Genomic DNA, 21,432 nt, shown 5'->3' on the forward strand with positions numbered 1-21,432 from the left:
GTTTTCCTGGTGGTGTTTAGATGTTTCCTGGTGTCAGATGTTTTCCTGGTGGTGTTTAGATGTTTCCTGGTGTCAGATGTTTTCCTGGTGGTGTTTAGATGTTTCCTGGTGTCAGATGTTTTCCTGGTGGTGTTTAGATGTTTCCTGGTGTCAGATGTTTTCCTGGTGGTGTTTAGATGTTTCCTGGTGTTAGATGTTTTCCTGGTGGTGTTTAGATGTTTCCCAGAAACAGGGATGGTGGAGTCCTCCTGACGAACCTATAGGGAAATGAATCGTGTTCCTGGGCTTCAGTCTGAAGAGGAAAGTCCACTTCTCTACACAGAGGCTGTGATCGTGAAAACTCAAAGAGTTCATGAACTGGGTGCTATGACTCAGTTGTTCAGGGTCGAGTTTATTTTGGGAGGAGAAAACCCAACCACTTTTCACAGCTCCATGAAACGGATTTATTTCACCCAATGACCTGGAAGAAGAATTCCTGGAGGAAATGGACACTGGAGCCGTCTTCCTCTAAAACGTCAGAGTTACCTTCCAAAGACACCGTCTGCATCCCACTACTTTCCCAGGGCACCCTCTCCTGCCTTCTGGAATGCGGTAAAACCGTTAAGAATGGTCTCTGGCACACAGCCTACCGTGGCTGCCCTTGGTTCTGCGTCCCCGAGAAGAACAGCAATAGAGTTTTCTGTCCTCTCTTTCTTATCCGAGGTGATATGGGTCTCGGGCGGGGGGGGTCGCTGTGGGTTGAGTTGTGTCTCCCCAAAGATGTGGTGAAGTCCTAACCCCCAGCGCCTGTGGACAAGACCCTATTTGAAAGAAACTGTAACCAATTATTTGTAAATGTGACCAAGGTAAGAGGAGGCCGCTTGGGGTTCGGGGGCCCCGTGACCGGTGTCCCTGCGAGGAGAGGCTCTGGATGCAGGCACAGGGAGGGGCCGTGGCTAGGATGGGGGAGGAGCTCGGAGCAGACCCTCCCCCCTGCTTCCAGGAGGGACCAGCCCCGCAGCCCACAACTCGATTTCAGACTCCGCCTCCGGGGCTGTGAGAGAATCAGTTTCTGTTGCTTTAGGCCACGCAGTCGCGGCAGCCCCAGGAAACACACAGAAGGTGAGTGCATTTCTCTTTAGCGATAAGATTGGGCTTTTCCAGGAATGGAGGGTGCGGGTCCCAGGCTTCTGACGCAGGCGACCCCAGCAGCTGAGGAGTCAAGCGTCCGTCCCAGGCGCCGGTCTCAGGGTGAACCCACAGTCACAGCCACGCTGCCCCGGCAAGCTCACCGCTGCCAGCTCAACCCTCCTGGGAGGGGATAAAAATGAACCCTTGCCTGAGAGGAACCTTGGAGGATGTACGGGAGTTCATCAGGCAGGAAGAGACAAAAGCATGGAACTGGGGAACACTGAGTTTAGGGAACTCTAAGTAGGTCTGTTTGTGATAAGAGTAAAAATTGCAAGGTGTCAGAAATGGGAATATGTTATCACAGAATAGTGAGTATAGTTCCCTGTTAGTTATCTATTTTAGGTAAAGTACTGTGTATATGTTCATCCCAATCTCCTAATTAATCACTTCCCCCCATGTTCCCCCTTTGGTAACCATAAGTTTGATTTCGAGATCTGTGAGTCTGTTTCTGTTTTGTAAAGAATCTGAAAAAGAATGGATCCACTTTGCTGTACACCTGAAACTAACACAACATTGTAAATCAACGATACTCCAAAAAAAAAATGCATTTCAAAGGTTCAAAAAAAAAAGGGAATATGAACATCAAGTATTATATCATAAGAATGTACTTTTCAAATCGTAAGAAGCTGGACAAATATTAGGTATTTCTGTTACTCATCTCCCAGGATCATTGAGACCAACTAAGCATGTAAAAAACGGCTTACTGGTATACCCCAGAATAGAGATGATTTCATTATAAAATGTTACATCATAATACAATCTTTTGGATGCAGCTGGCTTCACTGCCAGACCCCAGAGATCTGGAAAGGAACCTAAACCTCTATATTAAATAGGTAAGTGAGTTTCCACGAGGTTCTACTGAATATGGTTTACATGTGTCTCTCATGCAAGTATCTGGTGATCACCTAAAACCCATGCCGTTTAGATACAAATATTGACACAGATAGATGGGATCTGGTTACGTAATGAGTGGATATGAGCATTACAAACATTTCCGAGTCTTTACTTACCTATATGCTATTTTAATCTATGTTTAACAGTGTGCAAAGGTATAAAAATAATGTATGTATTTTTAAGTGGTCACATACTTAATAAAAATTACGAACTTGAAAATTATAAAAAAAATATAAAAGTGGCAAGCTTTGAGAAACCGCAGAAGAAATGTTAATGAAAAATTAGAGAAGAAAGTACATGATGATAAGACTAAATGAAATGCTACAGTGATGAGGAAGGACAAGACATACTACAGCAGCGTAACTGGACATTAAGAGAAAAACAATACAACAGAGGTCTAATTAAACAGAAGTGCCGACTGCAAGCAGTTGAGCTATAATCCACTACGACGGCGTTACAACACTGAGCACTACAGTGTAAGCTAAGGGGACAGATCCACATCAGATAAACCTACCAGAAACGATCATAATAGAAGGTCCACAGGAAGGCGGAAGAAGGACTAAGTTTATATGGGGCTGTCACAGTTTCACAGCTGCTATGATACCTAGCCCTTATGTACTAACGTGGTGTGGGCCTGCAGCTGCTCTGACTGGGCCTCTATTTCAGCTGGTTGGGGTCCACCTTGTCCTAGTTATTAAATCCTCTGACCATAATCTCTGCCCAAGCCGAATATTTGTAGTTCCCTTCATGACGGGCCAAACAATTTTGAGTGCGGGAGCACTCACAGATTTTCCTCTCCCTAACTGACCACAGAGAATCGTCCAGTTGCCCCTACATTTTCCCTCAGCCTAAAAAGGAGAGATTCTTGTTGTTGCTGTTATTCTGGTTGCATCTGAGAGGCAAAGTTAATATCCACAATAAAGTCCTGCAGGAGGAGGAGGAGAAGTTAAATGTTGGTCAAAGCCTTTCAACAGTCTCTCAGAGCAGCTTTGGGACATGAAAGAAATAAACAGGAGGGGACATGGAGTTTAATAAACGTTGCTGTGAGCTATACATTGGGGTCTACATTTATATCTACTGAGAAATGTGGGAAAATAAGATTATTTTTGGATCGTAATTCGGCCTCTTACACGCATGAATCCACGAGGCTGATCGCGATTCGCAGGCTGCAAAGACCCCTCCACACGACTCCTCCTGCTCTCTCACTTTTCTTCTCACTTGCACTTTTGCCCCTCCGGGCTGCGTTTCACATTCTGACCCTACCCACACCTTTATCTGAAATGCTACTTCACGTGTGAAGCTTTCCTCAAGGCTTCTTCATCAACAAAACACCCCAAGCAATCCAACCGGGTGTGTAATCATTTCTCCTTTGAAATGTCATTAAACCCATCTTTGCATCCCTGACGGCTGTTACCCCCAGTGCCTGTGGTGTCGACTGGGTGTCCGCTCAGCTCTCCTCACCGCAGGATCAGGATGTGGTTTCAGGGGGCGCTAAGGCACTTGGCGCTGTAACTGTGTCCAAGCCGCAGCCCTAAACTGTAAAGTTGGCTGCTTCAGTCACCTCATCCATTCTGCGGTCTTTGTAAATTTACATCTTTTTAGAAAATCCCTTTTTAAAAATGAGGTTTTGATTAGGTTTTAGGGGAGAGGTTGATTTGGGCATACAAGTTACACTAGCCAGAAAATAGGTTATTAATAGAAAAAATTTTAAAGAGCAGTTTTGTAGGAAAGAGGGCTAGTTTATGTTTATCTTAAGAGGCAACAGGCTAAATCTTTAAATAGGTTTTAAATGATTCAGAAAATCCTGAGGTGGCAACTCCATGATCAATTAAGAGTTAAGTTTCTTAATGAAATGGAGCAGGGGATGGAGATCAGATCAGATGGTCTCTGAGGTCTCCTATCCTTCAAATTCCATGACTCTGTTCCGTTACTAGTGGATCCAGGCATTTGTGGGGAGGGGCGCCCCAACCTTCTGAAGCTGAGATCACAGTGGTCTCAGGGGCTGAGTCATGTCTGTGACCTGGGATGGCCGTACGCGTTCTCTGCTTCTGTTTTCCTTCACAGTGACAACTGAGGACCTATCTCTTCACACAAAATATCCGCAGACCACACAATACAAGCAGCTTTATACATAGAAAATGTCCTCAGACTGGCTGGGACACAAACATAAGAAGAAATGTTATCTCCCCCTCAGGACGGAACGCTTGCAGGATGGGAAATCTGCACATGAACGACTGTTCAGTGATCTCCACGCACACTGTCCAAGGGGCCTCCCAACATGGGCGCCATTTTTACATCCACCACACGGACATGGGAGCTTCCTAGCCTGAACCCAGGGCCACAGATGTCCTGGAAGAACCTTTCAATTTCAACCCTGGGCTGGAGTCTGTGGAAACTGGACAACAGAAGGCTGCCGTCCTCAGAACGAGGCCATTCCCACTAAACTCTGGAGTGAGAAGACCCTGCAGAGCTTAGCAGGAGCTAAGGGAAGCAGATAAAGAATTTGTTGATAGATAAGAGGCTGGGTTCTGTGAAAGATGACGATGGAGCAAATACTAGTGAACGTTAGTAAGAACCCAAAAATGAGATCCAAATCGTGACCGCCTCGGCCAGTTACAACATGGACCTTGAGGCCCCCAGCTTAGTCTGCCTCGTATTTAAACCTATTTAAACCTATTTCTGGTACGTGATGTCTGCCCTTGTTTAGAGACTTTCCTTGAGGGAAGTTCTGTCACCTTTCCCACCCAACCATTCTTTCTAGGACATTCTGAAGTTCTTTAGATCGACTTCAATTTCCCCTTCTGTATCTTATCATGACCTTCCGCATTGTAAAGCCACTTCCTCCTTTGACAGGTAAGACTTCAGACTTCTGACCCTGCAGCTCCTGTCAGGCTGCTGTCTCTTTCCCCTAGTGGGTCTGCTCACCACATTTCCCAGTCTCTGAGCTCTATACACCTCTGCACTTCCCCAACGTGTAATATCATGAAGGTCCTGCCCTGGGGCAACAGGTCTTGCTGGCAAAAGAGTCTGGTAAGATGAGCTTCAAGGGGACTGGGGGCTAGTGCTGCATTTCAGAACTGCCCCCGACCCCCCAACACACAATTTTCTCCCATCCCATTATCCTAGGAGAATGTCTGGGACTGAGCTTGGTGAGGAGGGGCTGAGATTTTGGATGACAACGCTGATAAAAAGAGGCTGAGGTCCCGAGCTACTGAGTGGCTATCAAAGGCTATCAAAGGCAGTCTGATAAAAATTCTTCATTCTTCACCCAGGACCATAGGATTCAATCGTACCTGGTGTCGGTCTGTCTCTGCCTGTAGTGTACTTTCACCCCTTGAGATTATCTCAGTAGATCAAGCTCTTCTCTGAGATGTATTTTGCTACAACCATATTTATTATTTCTTACCTTTCCGTGGGTTCCTATCTTATCTTTTCAAGACATGAGGACACGATGCAAAGATATTTCTTTGTGTCCACGATGGGACTTGGTCTACTATTTTGTATATGCTGACTGGTGTGATCAAGAACTTTCTAAAGTTTGGAATAAATTATCCATGAATTCGGTCATAGGAAAAGAATTTTTTTCCTGTCTGAATCTTCTTTTATATTATCCCAATCCTTACATATGCTTAAGAATTTTTGAAATTGTTTTATTACCTTTACAGATGGCCTATGTCCATCAATGTGTAAGATACACATTTTTTTAAGGAAAATGTAGGTGAACTTTGGGATTAACCAGCACAGCATGTACAAAGCACTCTGATAAGCTGCAACCCTTTATAAGATGCAAAATATCAGTAACACACCTGGCAGAGGTGACCCCGGAAGGCTGCTCCTGCGAGCCGACGTCCTCAGCTAGGCGGCCCTACCTGTCCTGGGATCGCGGAGCTCCTGCCGGGTCCCAGCGGCGCCTTACAAAGAGGTGTCACTCGGTGGCAGAACTCACCTTCGCACTTGAGCAGGAAGAAGTCGGCGCTGGGGCTGAAAGAGGCGCTGAAGTAGGTGCAGTTGTCCACCAGGTCGCAGGACAGGCACTGCCTGTTGAAGTTGCCCACCGTGTTGGCGCTGCAGGGACAGGGAGCGGGCAGGGCGTCACCGGGGCGAGACGCTCGGCTCGCGGCCCCCACGGCCCGCACGCTGGCTTCTCTCCTGCGCGGTGATCTGGGGGCGCCACCCTCCCACCTGTCTCCCTGCTGGGACGCCTCGAGCGCTGGCTCTGCTGTCACCCTCCCACGGGGCCGTCCCTAAGGGCTGCCCCCCACCAGGAGCGCTCAGCTTGGCTGCTTCCTGGGAGTCATGCAGGCCCAGGCGTGTCCTGATAGGAGAGTCAGGTGGGGGGTATTATTTCTAGTGCCTCATCCCTCTGAGCAGGCGATTAGCACTTTAGGAACAGGAGCTACGTGTTCTGGATCTTTCACTCCCCTCAGAGCGCCTGTCGCCGGGACAGGACAGGGCAGGGGCTCCAGAAACAGCAGTGGCGGGGGACTCCGGCCGCTGCCACAGCCGGTGAGGAGGTGCCGGGGCGCTTCTTACTCCTGCAGGTGTCACCCAGGACCGCTCTGGTCAAGCACAGTTTCACGTCAAGAAGGCCTAACATGTGTTTCCAGAAGCTATAAGATACCGAGGCATCTTCCAATAAACCTGGAAGAAGCCCGGGTCTGAGTGTGTGGCGTGGGAAGGCTGCTAACGTGAAAGTGGTCTACGAGAATGAAGACGCTTCAGGGGAGACAGGAGAGGCCAGAGAAAGCGCAGGCGGCCGGCCTCCATCGCCTTGGCTAATTTGGTGGCGGGACCGGTGGGATTATCCTGGCAGACAAGCACAGAGGAGCCGTCCGCAGAGGAGCAGACCTGTGACGGCGTGGACTTGCCGAGTCTCCTCTCCTCCGAAAGGCAGTGCCTCTCTCCCTAGTGCAGCCCTTACTCTCAGCAGAGGGGCTGGCGGATGGGAGGGCGGCCGTGCACCCCATGGGGCCTCTCCGACTCCCGGCGGTGGGGGAGGCGAGCCCGGCACCGGCTCTGTCCAGACCATGAGGGCCACACGCAGTAGCGGCCTCTTAGGTGGCCCTCGTGCGTGAGGCAGGAACCAGCTGCCCCCTCCTTCCCGTCTGGAGAGCAAAGGGGTGGAGGTGACAGTGCCTCACGTCCTCCTCCGCTTTACTGGCAGAAAGCTTCTCGGGAGAACCCCACTTCAGAAGCACAAGTTCTCCCCGGTGAGAACGGGAACTGGGGCGGGGGGCAGGTCACGAGGTTTATGCTGAAGGCAGACGGACCCTGGAAGACACCTTGTCCCCTGCAGGATGCAGAGGCCAGCCCTGCTCCGCCCCCTTCGAGACTTCGGAGCTCAGCCAGCGCCCACGTGGAGGAGCCCCGGGTAGTAGGGCCGACCCCACCCCAGTCCACCCGTACATTCCCAAACCCCAGTTCCCTCCTGCGAAATCCCGGCCCAGAGTGATCCTTCCAAGTTCAGCTTCGACTAAGGTGAAAGGAAGGACTGTCAGAGGTCTACCGAGGGAGAGACTCAGTCTGGCAAAAGCAGAAAAATACGATAATGCCTCCAACCTGGGGGCCTCAGCATCTTCGGTTGTTTCTCCCCAGACTGTATCACGTGGGCCGGGGCCTCTCTCTGCCGCCCCCCATGTACTGCTACGGGTGTGACTCTGGAACGCGAAGCCTCTGGCGGGAGACCGCCGTGCGCGGGGGCCGGGGGACGCACCTGTACAGCTGGCGTCTCCTCGGCAGGTCCTCCGTGCTGAGGAAGTAGCTGCAAAGACCAGCAGGTGCACGGCAGTGAGTTGGCTGCGGGGCAGGCTCGGCCTCTGCAGGCCTCCCCGAGGACGCGCGGCTCGGGCCCCCGAGAGAACGTTCCCGCCCGGGGCCAGCTCCACGCTGGACACCAAGGCGGATCCTGTGACTTGGTGGCCGGTGCCCGCCCGGGACCCCTGCGTGGGCACCCTGGCCCCTGCGGGGACTCCCCGCCTGCCTGAGCTGAACCCTAGCTCCTCCTGTCACTGACCGGACAGCCTGGAGTACGGCACTTGACCTCTTCCAGTCCTGGCCCTACTTCTCCGAGAAGCGGGAAAGCAGTGAACCTGCACCAGGACAGGAGCGGCTGTCCGGAACGAGGCCAGGCCCACGACGCACTTGGGCTCACAGCGCCCTTGGGTCCCGCCCGGAACCAGCAAAGGCTCAGCCAGCCCGCACGGCCACCGTCTCAGCCACAGGCCTGGCTGCAGCCCTGACGTCCTCATGGGGACCTCGAGACGCGGGACGTGGGGTGGTCGGGCAGGAATCTAAGGGCGCGCTTGCGTGAAGAAACTAGGGCCTCGGGGCGCTGCCCAAGAGAGAGAGTGCTGAGCACAGTGTGAGAGGAGGAGAACACAGAGAGGCGCCCCGGGCTGGGGGCCGCACGCGCACTCACATCTTACTCCGCTTCTCGTCGTAGGACAGGATCTTGGTCGCGTCCCAGTCCCCAGAGGTGATGGACTGGATGTTGTCATTGCTGCTGTTAGGCTGGAACACAGATGGGACACGGTCGGGGAGGGCTGGGCCCAGCCTTGCTTCTCGGCCCGGGGCCCTCGGGCACAGGCTGACCACCCTCGGGCTGCAACCCCGCCCCTTCCCTGAGTGCCCGCCTGGAGGGGCAGCGCCCCTGGCTGCCCTGCGATCAACCAGCACCCAGACCGCCAGCAACTCCCACCGTAAGCTCCGCGTCTTAAGCGTCAGCGCTGCATACGCTGCCGCTACTGTTCCTTCACCACGTGTAAATCTGATTAGCGGGTCATTATCACAGGGGGACGAGGAGGGGGGAAAGAGAAATACGGGGAAGTGGGTGAGACATGGCAAGGAAATACAGAAAGAATAAAGAAAGGATGGGAGGGAGGGAAGGTAGGAAAGAATGAAGGAAGGGAGGGAGGAAGGAGGGAGGGAGGGAGGAAAAAACCCCCTGATCTTCGTCATTCTCCGCCGTTCTTCACAAGGACGGCTTGAAACCGTTTATCGCGTGTTGCGTGTTTGCACACGCTGTCTCTCCCTAAGTGCCTCCCAGAGCAGAACAGTTATGACAACACATCACAACAGAAGGAGAAAGACGTGACCATCCCAACAGGAACGGGTTGTGAGATGCTGAGGCATGAGCCACAGGCCGGCCGTTCCAAGGGCGGGTGCCCCGGGCACGGGTGCAACGCGAATGCTGTTAAATCAGGCACAGGGCCCGAGGCTCACACTGTGGGGCACGGGGACCCCAGAAATGGCCTCGGGAGAAGGGAGAGCCTGTGCGGGCAGGACCAGGTGGGAGAAGCGGGCTGCCAGGGTTCGGAGGGCAGTGGGGGCCGAGGGGCTCCTGGGGAGGGGCCCCCCGGGGTTGCGGGGGGGGACCTGCCCCTGCTGGATGACGAACAGTGCCTCAGCCCATGCTGTTCACGGGGGTGAATCCGAGATGGGCTGAAGGGAACATACCAGCATTTTAAGTCTTGACTGAAGTGATCCCAAATAAGAAACCAGGAATCTGGGGCCACAGCACCCAGCCCTTAGGAGTAAAGAGCTGAATGTCAGCCCGTCTGTAGACGTTCTGTAACTCATGCAGTTAAGTGGCTCGAAAACTAAAACATCCGTATCTAAGTCTTTGAGTCAACGTGGTCCCTGTCCTGGAGCCACAGCCGAGTTTCCGTTCCTGTTCTATCAAAGCTGCTCCATGTGGGACATTTTTGGAATTTTGATTTGGAGATTGTCTTTTGGGTCATGTCATGAATATAAATCTTCTACTTTATATCCACAGAATATTTTTGATAACTTTTTTAAAAATAAAATTTTATTCACATGCCCTGATCTCCTTAGACTCTGCTTCAACATGGAAGCCCCACTGACTGAAGCTGAGGGCAGTGCTGATGGGAGGCCCGCAGCCCCTCGCCTTCCTCCTAAGGGCAGGGTTCCCTGAGTGCAGCTCCAGGGTCCCACCCCGTGGGGAGGGGGCAGGCCCCCGGGTGCCCGCTCTGCAGGAGGTGGCATTCGCCAGGCTGTCTGCTCTTTCCAAACGCACCTATGTTCAGCTCCCACATTCCCTGCTCAGTGATGCTCTGCTCGTATCCCGTGGCTGCAGCACAGGGAACGGCAGTGCATCTGCTGACCGTGGAGGTGGGATGCCCTGGGGCCACGAGGACACTGGGCCCGGCCCCCAGGACCCAGCAGAGGGAGGAAAGGTCAATGCAGGCGGATCGACAAACAAAGCGGTCTACACACACGTGTCCTGGGCTCAGACCCAGCAATGCACCCAGTGTCCTCTGATACCGTCAGAAGTGTCATTCGTATTTTTGAGCAATTACAGGAGGCACGAACGCCACCCCTGCCCAGCCAGGACGGCTGGCTCATGAAGGCCCCGTCCGTCCCCACGTGGGGACCCGCCTTCCAGTTTCAGGGCCCGGCTTCCCCCAGGGAGCACTTAGCTCCCCTGCTGAGGGGTGGGGGAAGGCCCCCAGGGTCCCCCCCCCAGCAGAGCAGGAAACTAGGGAGCTCACCTGGGAGGAGGACACCGTGATGTGGTAGAACTTGCCCTGCCCCCCCTGCGGGATCGCTCGGACAAAGAAGAACTTCCGGCCGTCCTTGGAGAACACTGGCTCTTCATTCTGCGGACGAAAGCCACTGATTGAGTCTACAGACTGTTTTGAAGGGGTTGAACCAAGATAAACTACATTTTGAGATACACTTTCCGTGTAATTGCCAATGAGAGATGCAGTTGAAAGGCTAAAGGCTGTGTGGGGCCTTTTCTCTCCTTGGGAATCACGAGTCAAACCTCCAGTTTCCTAAGAAAATAATGAGGAATTCAGAGGAATTCAGAGGCAACTGCCTAAGCAGAGGCGGACACACAGGCGTCCCCTGGTTCACAGGACACCCAGCTCACCAAGCCAAACAGGAACTCAGCACTAAAAAAGTGCAGGGCTGGGCTCCCCGCTTACCGTGGCCCCTGCAAAATTCTCCAGGGGCATTTTTTTTAAACCATTTTTAAAAACTGAAACATAGTTGATTTACAATGTTGTGTTAGCTTCAGGCGTACAGTAAAGTGATTCAGTTATATGTATATATATTTCTCAGATTCTCTTCCATTATAGGTTACAAGACAGTTCCCTGTGCTATACAGCAGGTCCTTGTTGTTTATCTATTTTATACATAGTAGCGTGTGTATATTAATCCCAAACCCCGAATTTATCTCCCCCCCAACCCTGCTATCTCCTCTGGTAACCGTAAGTTTGTTTTCTATGTCTGTGAATCTATTTCTGTTTTGTAAATAAGTTCATTTATATCACCAGGGGTGTTTACTATCTATCATAATTCTGAACAATCACAAACCTGATTTTGCCTAAAAATGAATTCTAGTCTTTCCATCCTGTCTTTTGTTCTTTTATTTAATAAAATCCACCTCATACTGAATAGCCCACCAAGGAGACAAGAGGAAAGAAAGAAAGAAAAAAAACCGCAGCAAACAAGGACAGATTCTGCACATTCTACGACGCAGGTGAGAGCACACGCTATTCCTGGGGACTCACTGCGCTTATTACACAGCTTCTAATGAGAAGGAAGTTCCACACGGGCATTTACTAGATGGCACATGTTTGCTTGGATCTACTGTCACTTTTCCCTGGAAACAAAATCAGCATTCCCAGTTTTCCCTGGGGGGAAGAATTCCAGGCTGCATTCAAAGCCAGCGCCTGTAGCATGTTGCTGCATCTCGGCCTGGCCCTCACCCCCAAAGCTGAGAAGCCACCGCTCAGCCCGTAGCTGCCCCCTGTGGGTTGGCTGTCGCCTTAATAGGCAAAAGGGATTGGCGTCTCAGCCTCTAGGAAGCTCCAGCTTGAAAGTTTCCATCCGTGAACACCAATTAGTTGGCTACGATACACGTTTTCTGATTCAAGGAGCTCCACGCTAATGTGAATGAGAACAAATGGTAAATAAACCCCAGCTGGCACGAGGAAAACTCATTTCCCTGCAGTGAATGAATACATGCAAATATGATATGCCCAGAGAAATAAACCAACATGTGATTAAAGTGACATTTAATCTTCATGAATATTTGCAGGAAAATGAAACCTTTAATCTGCAAATATTTATTTTTCTATTTAGTGTTGGAAGTATGGTATTTAAAAATAGAGGAAATGGAAAAACCAGCAGTAAATCTGGCTTTTTAAATGTACTTTTTATTTCCCAACTGCAGGATGGATACTGAAATACTGCTTCAGTTTTCTGGGGAAACGTTTGTACTTTTGGCAGAGAAAAATACTATGAGTCAATGTAATAAATAACTAATTCAGGCCTGAAACATTGCTTTCACACTGAGAAGGACTCAAGCATTGCAATGTCATCGTTACATTGATCCTGGGAACATCCCACAGCCGGCAGGTGAAGGACCAGCCTTTGAACCTCTCTGAGACTTGGTTTCTCATGTAGTAAATGTATTTTTAGTGGAAAAGTACAATGACTTTTGACTAGGAGACCTGGATTTTAATCCTGGTTCTGACTTTCCTGGATTTGAGGAGAAGCGTTTCTAGCCCTCTGGGTAACAGGGCATTTATCGTACCAGGCCCTGCCTGGTTTCTCCGCCTCCAATCGAGCAGATCTATGAAGAATGAGTCCTTTTTATTGGTGAAAGACTTTCTGTGAGCTATTTGTAGACTTTCTGCCCATTCTTCCTATGGTTCAGATACATTCATCTGGTCAATCTCCCTGCCTGAATTTTGAAATCACAAAACCAAAATTCTGGTTAAAGAAGAAAGATTGTCAGAAATTGACCTGCGGGAGTGACTCTTCAAACACAAAGATGGGTCCTGGGTTCTACCCCAAAAGGCCTCGGGCCTGCAGGGCCTCTAGTGGACCTGCCCCAGGACTGACTTTGAAGGTCACGGCAGCAGTGATGGTGTGTGTGCGCGGGGGAGGGGCTGCCTATTTCTCCGGAGTATTCCCAGAGGAGAGGGAACTTAGTGGGTCTTCACCCTCTTCTCGTGGGCTCGTGGGGGATCTTTGAGGGGTCCACGCTGAGGCCTAGGAAGGAGATGGGAGGAAAAGACGGGAGGGCGGGAACAGAGGCTCAGACCACAGCCCCAGGACTGCCCTCGCCCACCCCCGCTCCCCTGGCAACAAGCACTCAGCAGACCTGATGATCTTCGCGCCCTGGGTCTCCCCAGGGTCAGCAGAACCGTCCAGACCCCGGTCCTCTCCTCCTCTGACGCGGCCCTGGGCAGCGGGGGTGAGCCCTGCGGCCCCTTTGTGATGACGTGCATGAAGTGCCTGCCAGCAGCTTCCCCGGCGGCAGACGGCAGGTTGGCCTTAAATAAATTCCTAACTCGCCGCCCAGGACCTCGCAGGATCGTGAAGGATGCAGCAACAAGACAGCTTATTTTTGAAAAAGAGGGTCCACAGATTCCTTTGTGAAAAATCTCTTCAAAAGGAACGTCATGAGAAACTGTTTGAAACTGGGTTTCCTACTGACCACGGCGCTGAAGGAACAGTTGGAGACACGGGCTGAGCGTTGCTCGGCGAGGTGGGGCTCCGTGGGGTCCTGTGCCCGCCTTGGGGGTGGCTGGCACCCCGGGCCGCTGGCTGGACTATGTATTTTTCAAAGGCTGTTTAAAAAATGTTAGCTGTTGCCTAATAAGTGCTTTAAAGTTTACATATTAAAAGTGTAAGAATTATACTTTTACTTTCTGCTGGTTTTTAAGTGCTGACTTGATTTCGTTGGAACGACCTGGTTTCCCAAATCCAGGCTGCCTATCCGGTGCTTGGCTGGTGTTCTTAGGTGGGTGACGGGAAGTGCGCTCCGAAAACACACAACAGTCTCGCCCACGGCGGTGCCTCTGTGTCCTGTCCGCAGAGCTTACGAGGACGACAGCTCGAGGCCCAAAGCACAGGTGACCAGCGGAGACATGGGGCCCGTGAGTGCCCGACAGGAAGGCAGGGGCAGGAGGCGACCCTGGCTTTCCCACAGCCCTCTGCCCCGTGAGAAACAAACCGCTGGCTGCTTTGGTAAGTCCATCCTCCCTCCTCCAACTCAGACACAGACCGCACGCGGCTTGAGGCCCAGTCCCGCAGCCGGGCCTCAGGGCCCCACGCATGCCCAGTCCCAGCCCTGTGACGGCGGAGCCCTTCCACATGCCCTGGGGACACAGTCTAGGGCTCCGCCCACATTCCACTTGGGGATCCCTGCAGCTCTCTCCCTTTCTACACCAAGACATCTTTGAGAGCTGCGGCTCTAGCGGATTCATTTCTTAAAAAGTCGAGCATAACACAAACTAGAACATGTTAATACAAGTAAGCCCTTCATGGCATCGAGCACATTCACAATGTCATGCAACCACCAGCTCTGTCTAGTTCCAAACCACTTCCATCAGCCCCCGTTGAGCCCAGACTCCATGAAGCTGTTACTCCCCACCCCTGCAGCCGCCAAACAGCCTCCTGCTTGTGTGACTTTTGTTGACTCGGGCATGTCTCGTAAGTGGGGTCACACGGCGGTGGCCCCCTTTCACTCAGCGTTGTGTTCTTGGCAGGGCTACTCATAACACCGAAAGGCAGAAACAACCCGAACGTTATCAACGGATGAATGAATGTGGTGTGTCCACACCATGGAACAGTGTTCCGCCATAAGGTGGCTGACATGCGCTCTGGGAAGTGGTGGATTCTCGTTTCTGAAACCCACAAAGCCTAGCACGGTGCCTGGTACGACCCATACGTATTAGCTGGACAGATGACTACGCATATGGTGGATTTTTTTCGTATTAGCTGGACAGATGACTACGCATATGGTGGATTTTTTTTCGTATTAGCTGGACAGATGACTACGCACATGGTGGATTTTTTTTCGTATTAGCTGGACAGATGACTACGCATATGGTGGATTTTTTTCGTATTAGCTGGACAGATGACTACGCATATGGTGGATTGTTTTTTCGTATTAGCTGGACAGATGACTACGCATATGGTGGATTTTTTTTCGTATTAGCTGGACAGATGACTACGCATATGATGCATTTTTTTTCGTATTAGCTGGACAGATGACTACGCATATGATGGATTTTTTTTCGTATTAGCTGGACAGATGACTACGCATATGGTGGATTTTTTTTCGTATTAGCTGGACAGATGACTACGCATATGGTGGATTTTTTTTCGTATTAGCTGGACAGATGACTACGCATATGATGGATGTTTTTTCGTATTAGCTGGACAGATGACTACGCATATGGTGGATTTTTTTTCGTATTAGCTGGACAGATGACTGCGCATATGGTGGATTTTTTTTCGTATTAGCTGGACAGATGACTACGCATATGATGGATTTTTTTTCTGACTCTTTCATCGCAATGTCTTTGGCATTTTGTGTGACTGTAAGAGGAACGTCATAATATTACTTCTGATACTTGTGCTTGTATCATTGGTCCAGGTGGCATTCAAGAACTTCTCAGTGAACTCCCCAACGAATACTTTAAGACACCCAAGCACAGTCTCATTCTGGATACTTCTTAGCATGGACTTGGCATCCAAACTTGGACATAGGAAAACCAAAGTGGCCACAGTGGGCATTCCTCTTTTGTATCAGGCTGGCACAGAGCAGGAAAAGGACATATTTAAAAGCAATCACGCCCATTGATGAGGGCACCACCCCTGAGATAATTGATGGGAGGCTGGGCCAGACTGCTGATTCCACAGATAACAGAGGTGCACACAGAGTTTCTAGAATGTTCTTGGAGAGCCACTGGTAACAGTCGCATTGTCCAGCTTCAGTTATTTCCCATAAACGGAATCTGTCCCATCAATAAAGAAGCATACCTGTGCCCTCTCCACCATCATTCTGAGACTCATACCCGATTAGATTTTCCCACAGAATTTTCAGACGATTTTCATCCCATTCACTAGGATAAGAAGGAAGTGAGCTTCCAAAACTTTCCACCTGTGCTTTCTAACCTCAGGGTGTGGAATGAGAAAAAAATAATTGAAGAAAGAAAATACCAGAGTCGAGAGTCTCATTTCTTGTGTGGGTTTGATTTTTCTGTCAGGGTGATCACTGCAGGTCTCCTTTGATTCCCTCTGGTTCCTCAAGCCTGTTTCACGTGCATCTCTTATCCGAGGCGGGGACGGGAAATTCAGGCGAGGCTCTGAAGTCAGGTCCCAGGAAGACTCAAGCTGAAGCGCACGGAACCCACCTCAAAGGAGGCATCCACGAGCCACGCCGGGAAAAACAGGGACGTCAGACCCGCTCCATTTTCTTTGACTGAAGTAGGTTAAATCGAGGCAACTTGTGTGGACTCATCCTTTCAATGCACCAAAGGGACGTCACCTAACTGAGAACGGAGATCTCACTGAACACTGCACGTTCTCAAGAGCAGGGATTTTGCAGCCCTCATGCGTGGAGGCCACAGTTCTCCAGCAGTGCTGGGGCCTCAGGGAAGCCAGGTGGGCTGAGTGGCTCTGCTGCCCCCCAGAGCCTCGCGCGTGCGTGTGTGTGTGTGTGCACGCACGTGCGCGTCTACCTGGGGCTTCCTGTAGGACTGAACGTGAGAAGCCGTGTTGTAAACACTGGGAGAGGACCTGGTGGCTGGTGCAGGCGGGCAGTGGGGGATTTGCACGCGGAACAGTTACCTGTCTGTGGAGCCAGGCTTCACTTTCATCCTCGTGTTTCTGAAACGAAATAAGAGCATTAGAGAAAGGAGTTTTCGCACATGTTGTGTCTGCGACCAGCAGCGTACAAACAATTGGATTCCCCCCCATGGTAGCTGCACAAGCTCAGGAAGGGGGCCGGCCCTGCTCTGTCTTGTCTCATGACGTGGCTCAGAGCTGAGCACGAGTGTCCCCGAACAGGAAAAATGTCACTCTCCCAGCAACGAGGACAAATCCACGGGGGGTGTGAATCCTTTGGAAGGTGGTGCATTTCTACCATTTGGTGGTCACCCCTGACCAGACACATGCCTGTCAGACGGTCACCAATGACCACACACTAGTGGCATGTGCCCATTTAAAGGCAAATCTCAGGTGCTGCATTATTTTAGGAATTTGTGTGCATGCATGCACGTGTGCGTGTATGTGTGCATGCACGTGGGTGTCTGTGTGTACATGTGTCAAATTTCCAGTTCACAACAATCCTGGCAGACCAAAACATTAGAAGGACTTAAAAAGCATATGAAAAGTAAATCTCAGAGAACGGTGTGGAAAGACATATAAAGACCAACCAAACCACCAGGAATAGCTATTCAGCCGCATGGGCTGTGGACCTGTCCCTGGGCAGCTCTGTTCTTTATCTGTGCATTCTAACCATGGGCAGGCTGGAGTTTCACTGCTGACCCTCACAAGACCGGGGGTCCAGATGCCAGAAGACCTGCGTTATGAGCCATTCCCAGCTTCCCAGCTGTGAGTCCACTCTTTCCTTCCTTCCCCTCAAGAAGCCCATCAGAATAACCCGGAATCTGCTCTAATTGTATTAAAAATCAAGTAAATCACTGGCCCACTGAGGACACTGGTCTCAGCGACAGCTCACTGCAACTCCCCTCAAGATAGTCATTGGGCCGCGGGGTCAGAGCTGCTGTCTGGGGCCCTGAAGTCACAACACAGCTGCTCTGCAAGCCTTTCTCCTCCTCAGTTGGGAAATAAAAATTTAGGGCCAAAAAAAGAGTTTCTGAGAGAACTGCCTGGGTTTATTAACTGATTTTAATGGATGTTTCTTTACGCAACACAAGGAGCCCTGCCCCTTGGGGCTCAAGGATCGTGGAGGACGCAGCCCTTGGGCCAGGGGCAGGCTGCCTGAGGGGCTGAGACAGCCGTGGGTCACTCCCTTGCTTCGCAGGGTTGCCAAGCCTCTCTTTACATTTTCGTTCCTCCTCGTCTCCCCTCCCTTCACCCCCTGTAACCACCCACTAAGTCAGCCTGAGGCCCAGGGAACACACTGGCCTCACCGGTGACTTTCAGACACGGTGCCGAGCGTCCAGGGTACCAGCTGGCTCTGGTCAGTGAGGGACAGAGATGCTGAAATGGCCAGGCCAGGTTGCAGTGCTGGGTCCTGGCGCCTCAGGCCGGACCCCTCCCCTCTCTAAACGTCAACTGGAAAATGAGAAGCAGCCCCTGTGTGAAGTAGCTGTGGGCAAGGATAAAGGGAAGTGACAGCTCTGTGAGCTGGTGGCTGAGAGGATCAGCCCCGAGTCTGTAGCAGTTCTCAATTCATCCACAAGGTGACACCAAAACAGAGACCCACATGCAGGCTGCACCTGGACCAGCCAGGAGCTGAGTGTGTGTGTGGCTCAGAGATGACCTTGGTGCCCGGGGATGCTCCCTGCCGTCCAGTCAGCCCCTCCCCCATACCTTGGTGCAGACCCCGGTGGTGGCATCGCAGAGGGTGAGGATGGACACGTTCTGAGCCCGGCTCAGCCAGTTCACGGCGACCTTGGTGCTGGTGGCCCACTTGACCATGGTGATGTAGTACTCCCTGAAAGCACGAGATGCACGGTGAGCGGTGATCAGGGCCCTCGGGGACCAGAGACACCGGCCCAACGTGGACACTGGGCCAACGTGGGGCGTGTGGGGTTCTGAGACGGGGGTCTCAGGAAAGTGCGCTGCCGATGAGCCCCCAGGGGAGGCCCAGCAGGAACCGGTGCTGGAATAAGCTGGCGGGGGTGTGCTTCTCTCCCAGGTGCCCCCCAAGAGCTGTGTGCCCCTGCACCGGGCCAACACCCAGCCGTCCGACCTGTCCCCTGGGGCTGGCCTGTGCTCCGCCCCTCGGGTTTTGTAAGTCATGCTGGGCATTGCTGCCCACTGACCTGGCTTTCTCGTCACGGTCCAGCCAGATCCCAGCTCCACGTGGCTGGAAGCGGTGAGGATGGATGGCTCTCGAGAGGCCGACAGAGCAAGAGCCAGGAAGGGCTCCGAGAAAGGGGCCCCTCAGGGAGGGTTAAACCTGTAACTCCCCCTTCCCCTCCCCACGGGCCAAGCTGGGGAAGCCTCAGTGTTCCTTTCCCTAAATTCCCAGGGGCATTCTCGAGCTAATTAGGGAAACTGGTTCACGGCTCTGGGCGCCCGGTGGACTTGATGTGACACCCCACACGTCACGCACTTGCTTTCACCCAAACCTGAACACCCCAGTGTACCCGGCGGCGGCAGGCGGGGGTGGTGGCGGGGCAGGGTACTGGGGCTCGGGGGGGTGGTGGCGGGGGAGGGTACTGGGGCTCCCAGTCCTTAATTCAATTACCCAGAGCCCTCCAAGAACGGAATTTTTAGGAAAAAAATGTACACTTAAGAGTTAAAAGGAAATGACCGGAAAATAACTGCACAAAAATAATATCCTTAGGTGAATTCCAAGACTGTGCTTTCTAGAGGCCCGAGAACACGTGCCTCACCGCCTGCCCCGGCTCTGTCTGTAACGAGACCTCGTGTTCAGAATGGTGACTTCATGTCTGACAAGATCCTTTATCACTAAGGTGCAGCGCGCTCACTGGATGATGCCGGGCCAGCTGGAAGGAGAACCAGTACGCTCAGTAATTCCTGTCAACAGAAGAGCCTAAATAACCAGGCGCTTTCAAACAGGCCTCAGCTAACCAGGGGGTTAAATTGCCGCGGCCCCCGTTTCGCGAATCTACCTGTTAATCACAGTTGTTGTTAATTTAACCGAAGTCAAGAGCACCTGGCAGACACGGTGGTGGACGCCTCTGAGCCGTGGGCCGTGGGGCGCGAGACCCGGGCTCCACGAATCCGCCAAGCGCGTGGTGGAGAGCCGCGCGGCGCAGTCCGGCTTTCACGCTTTTCCACCTTCTCGATTTCTGCGATTTTCTGAAATCCAGCTGTTTCTGTTCTTACCGTCTGCTCCGGGGACCCAGGGCCTGCACGTTTACAGGATCCCACCCTGTCCTCTCACGGCTCCTGCTCTGAAAGTAACATCCTTTCAGCGGCTTCTCGTGGCTCCTGCTTTGCTTGCCGCTTCACTGCCGTGAGGACTGGAGCCACGTCTCTAACGACGGGATAGGACCATCCGCCTGCATGTCTGCAGACGTGAGACATGTCCGGTCTGTGCCCAGCCCATGCTGCACATGTAACACTTTTAATTTTTAATTAAGTCATAGATGGGCTCTACGTCCTGTCAGACAGACACTGAAGAGAGCCCGGCACTGAAGGGCCTGGTGGACAGACCCGAGTTAACTCCCGCTTTTGGATCCGTTTGACGCAGACGTTCCTGTCCAGGTGTGATATGAGGTCACAGAGACAGGCTGCACTTAAATATATCCCATCCGGATTTGAAATCAAGGAAGGCAAAGTCAGATCTCCCGGGATGACTGTTTTTTTCTGTGGCCTTCATACTATTGATAATTAGGGGAGACCCTAATCTTGTTTCCATTTGCTGGAAATATTTCTTCATTCTTTTCCTCCTTCTCATTTTTACGGTGTTCTTTTGCATAATCTTCATTTAGGCCAAATATGAAAGAAGAAATTATTCTGACATGTTTAAAAGGTGAGGCTGACGACATTCAGTGCTGCTGCGATCGGTGTGAGGACCACAAACAACGGGGCTTTGCGGCGGGAGGGAGATGGGGCTCAACTCCCAATACAACGAGGAAAAGTGTAAACTTCCTGCCAAGGAGCAGGTGGGGGCCAGTGGACGGACGGTTACTAAGAGGAAACATCAGGGATAAAGGGGCTTCTGGCCAAACTTTCTCTTGCTGAAGGCAGGCCAGGTGGCCAGACAACCCCTGGGGGAGGCGGGGCTGAGAAAGGTGATCAGACACTGAGGGCTGGAGGATCCTGGCTGCAAGTGGGTGATGCAAACACACCTGGAAATGTGAATGTCAAGGCCTGTTTGCGGAGAGGATTCAGAGGAGCTGGACTAAAGTTTGGTCCAGAAAGAGACAGTCAGTGATTACACACTATTCTCAGTGTTTCCACATCCTAACTCGATATGAGAACCATTGTAACTGGAAATAAAGAGATGAATGCAAACCTTCTCTTTCCGGTAAGAAACTCCTGAGTGATACCTTTGGAGCGAATCACACAAGAGCATCACTGAGCTGTGAGGCTGGCCTGGGGGTGGGGCTGGGCTGGCGGCATCAACGCAGTCGTGTGGCCAACTAACCACTTTACTGTTCATGTTTCAAGTTGCCGCCAGAAAACAGGGAGATGCAGCGGCAAGCCCGCTTCATGGGGCTGGAGAGAGTCAGGACCGTCACCCTGCAGAGGTTCGCTACTTCCTAGAGGTTTCCTACTTCCTAGAAATGCAACCACACGCCCAGTTAAAGTGAGTGCTAGAGCCTCGCTGTCTCTCTTTTTTTACTTTCCTAATTTGTAATATGGGACATGATTTACAGAGGAAAAAATTAACTGTACTGCAAATTAGGACAGTTCAATGTGGACCCACTTTGC

General features: G+C 51.7%; 1 protein-coding gene across 5 annotated transcripts in view; it reads right to left on the reverse strand.

Moving 5' to 3' along the window:
* The window catches only part of DPP6 (dipeptidyl peptidase like 6), a 1,079,206-nt gene that overhangs the window by 72,475 nt on the left and 985,299 nt on the right, over positions 1-21,432 (reverse strand). For all 5 annotated transcript variants that reach the window (XM_036863614.1, XM_036863613.1, XM_036863617.1 and 2 more), the window contains exons 11-16: positions 18,391-18,514; positions 16,681-16,719; positions 10,575-10,682; positions 8,483-8,574; positions 7,778-7,825; positions 6,011-6,129 (exon numbers count right to left, since the gene is read on the reverse strand). In XM_036863614.1, coding sequence (XP_036719509.1) covers positions 6,011-6,129; positions 7,778-7,825; positions 8,483-8,574; positions 10,575-10,682; positions 16,681-16,719; positions 18,391-18,514 — 530 coding nt within the window. The remainder of the gene's footprint in view (positions 1-6,010; positions 6,130-7,777; positions 7,826-8,482; positions 8,575-10,574; positions 10,683-16,680; positions 16,720-18,390; positions 18,515-21,432) is intronic.

Source organism: Balaenoptera musculus, chromosome 9, assembly GCF_009873245.2.
Source record: "Balaenoptera musculus isolate JJ_BM4_2016_0621 chromosome 9, mBalMus1.pri.v3, whole genome shotgun sequence".
NCBI classification, from domain to species: domain Eukaryota; kingdom Metazoa; phylum Chordata; class Mammalia; order Artiodactyla; family Balaenopteridae; genus Balaenoptera; species Balaenoptera musculus.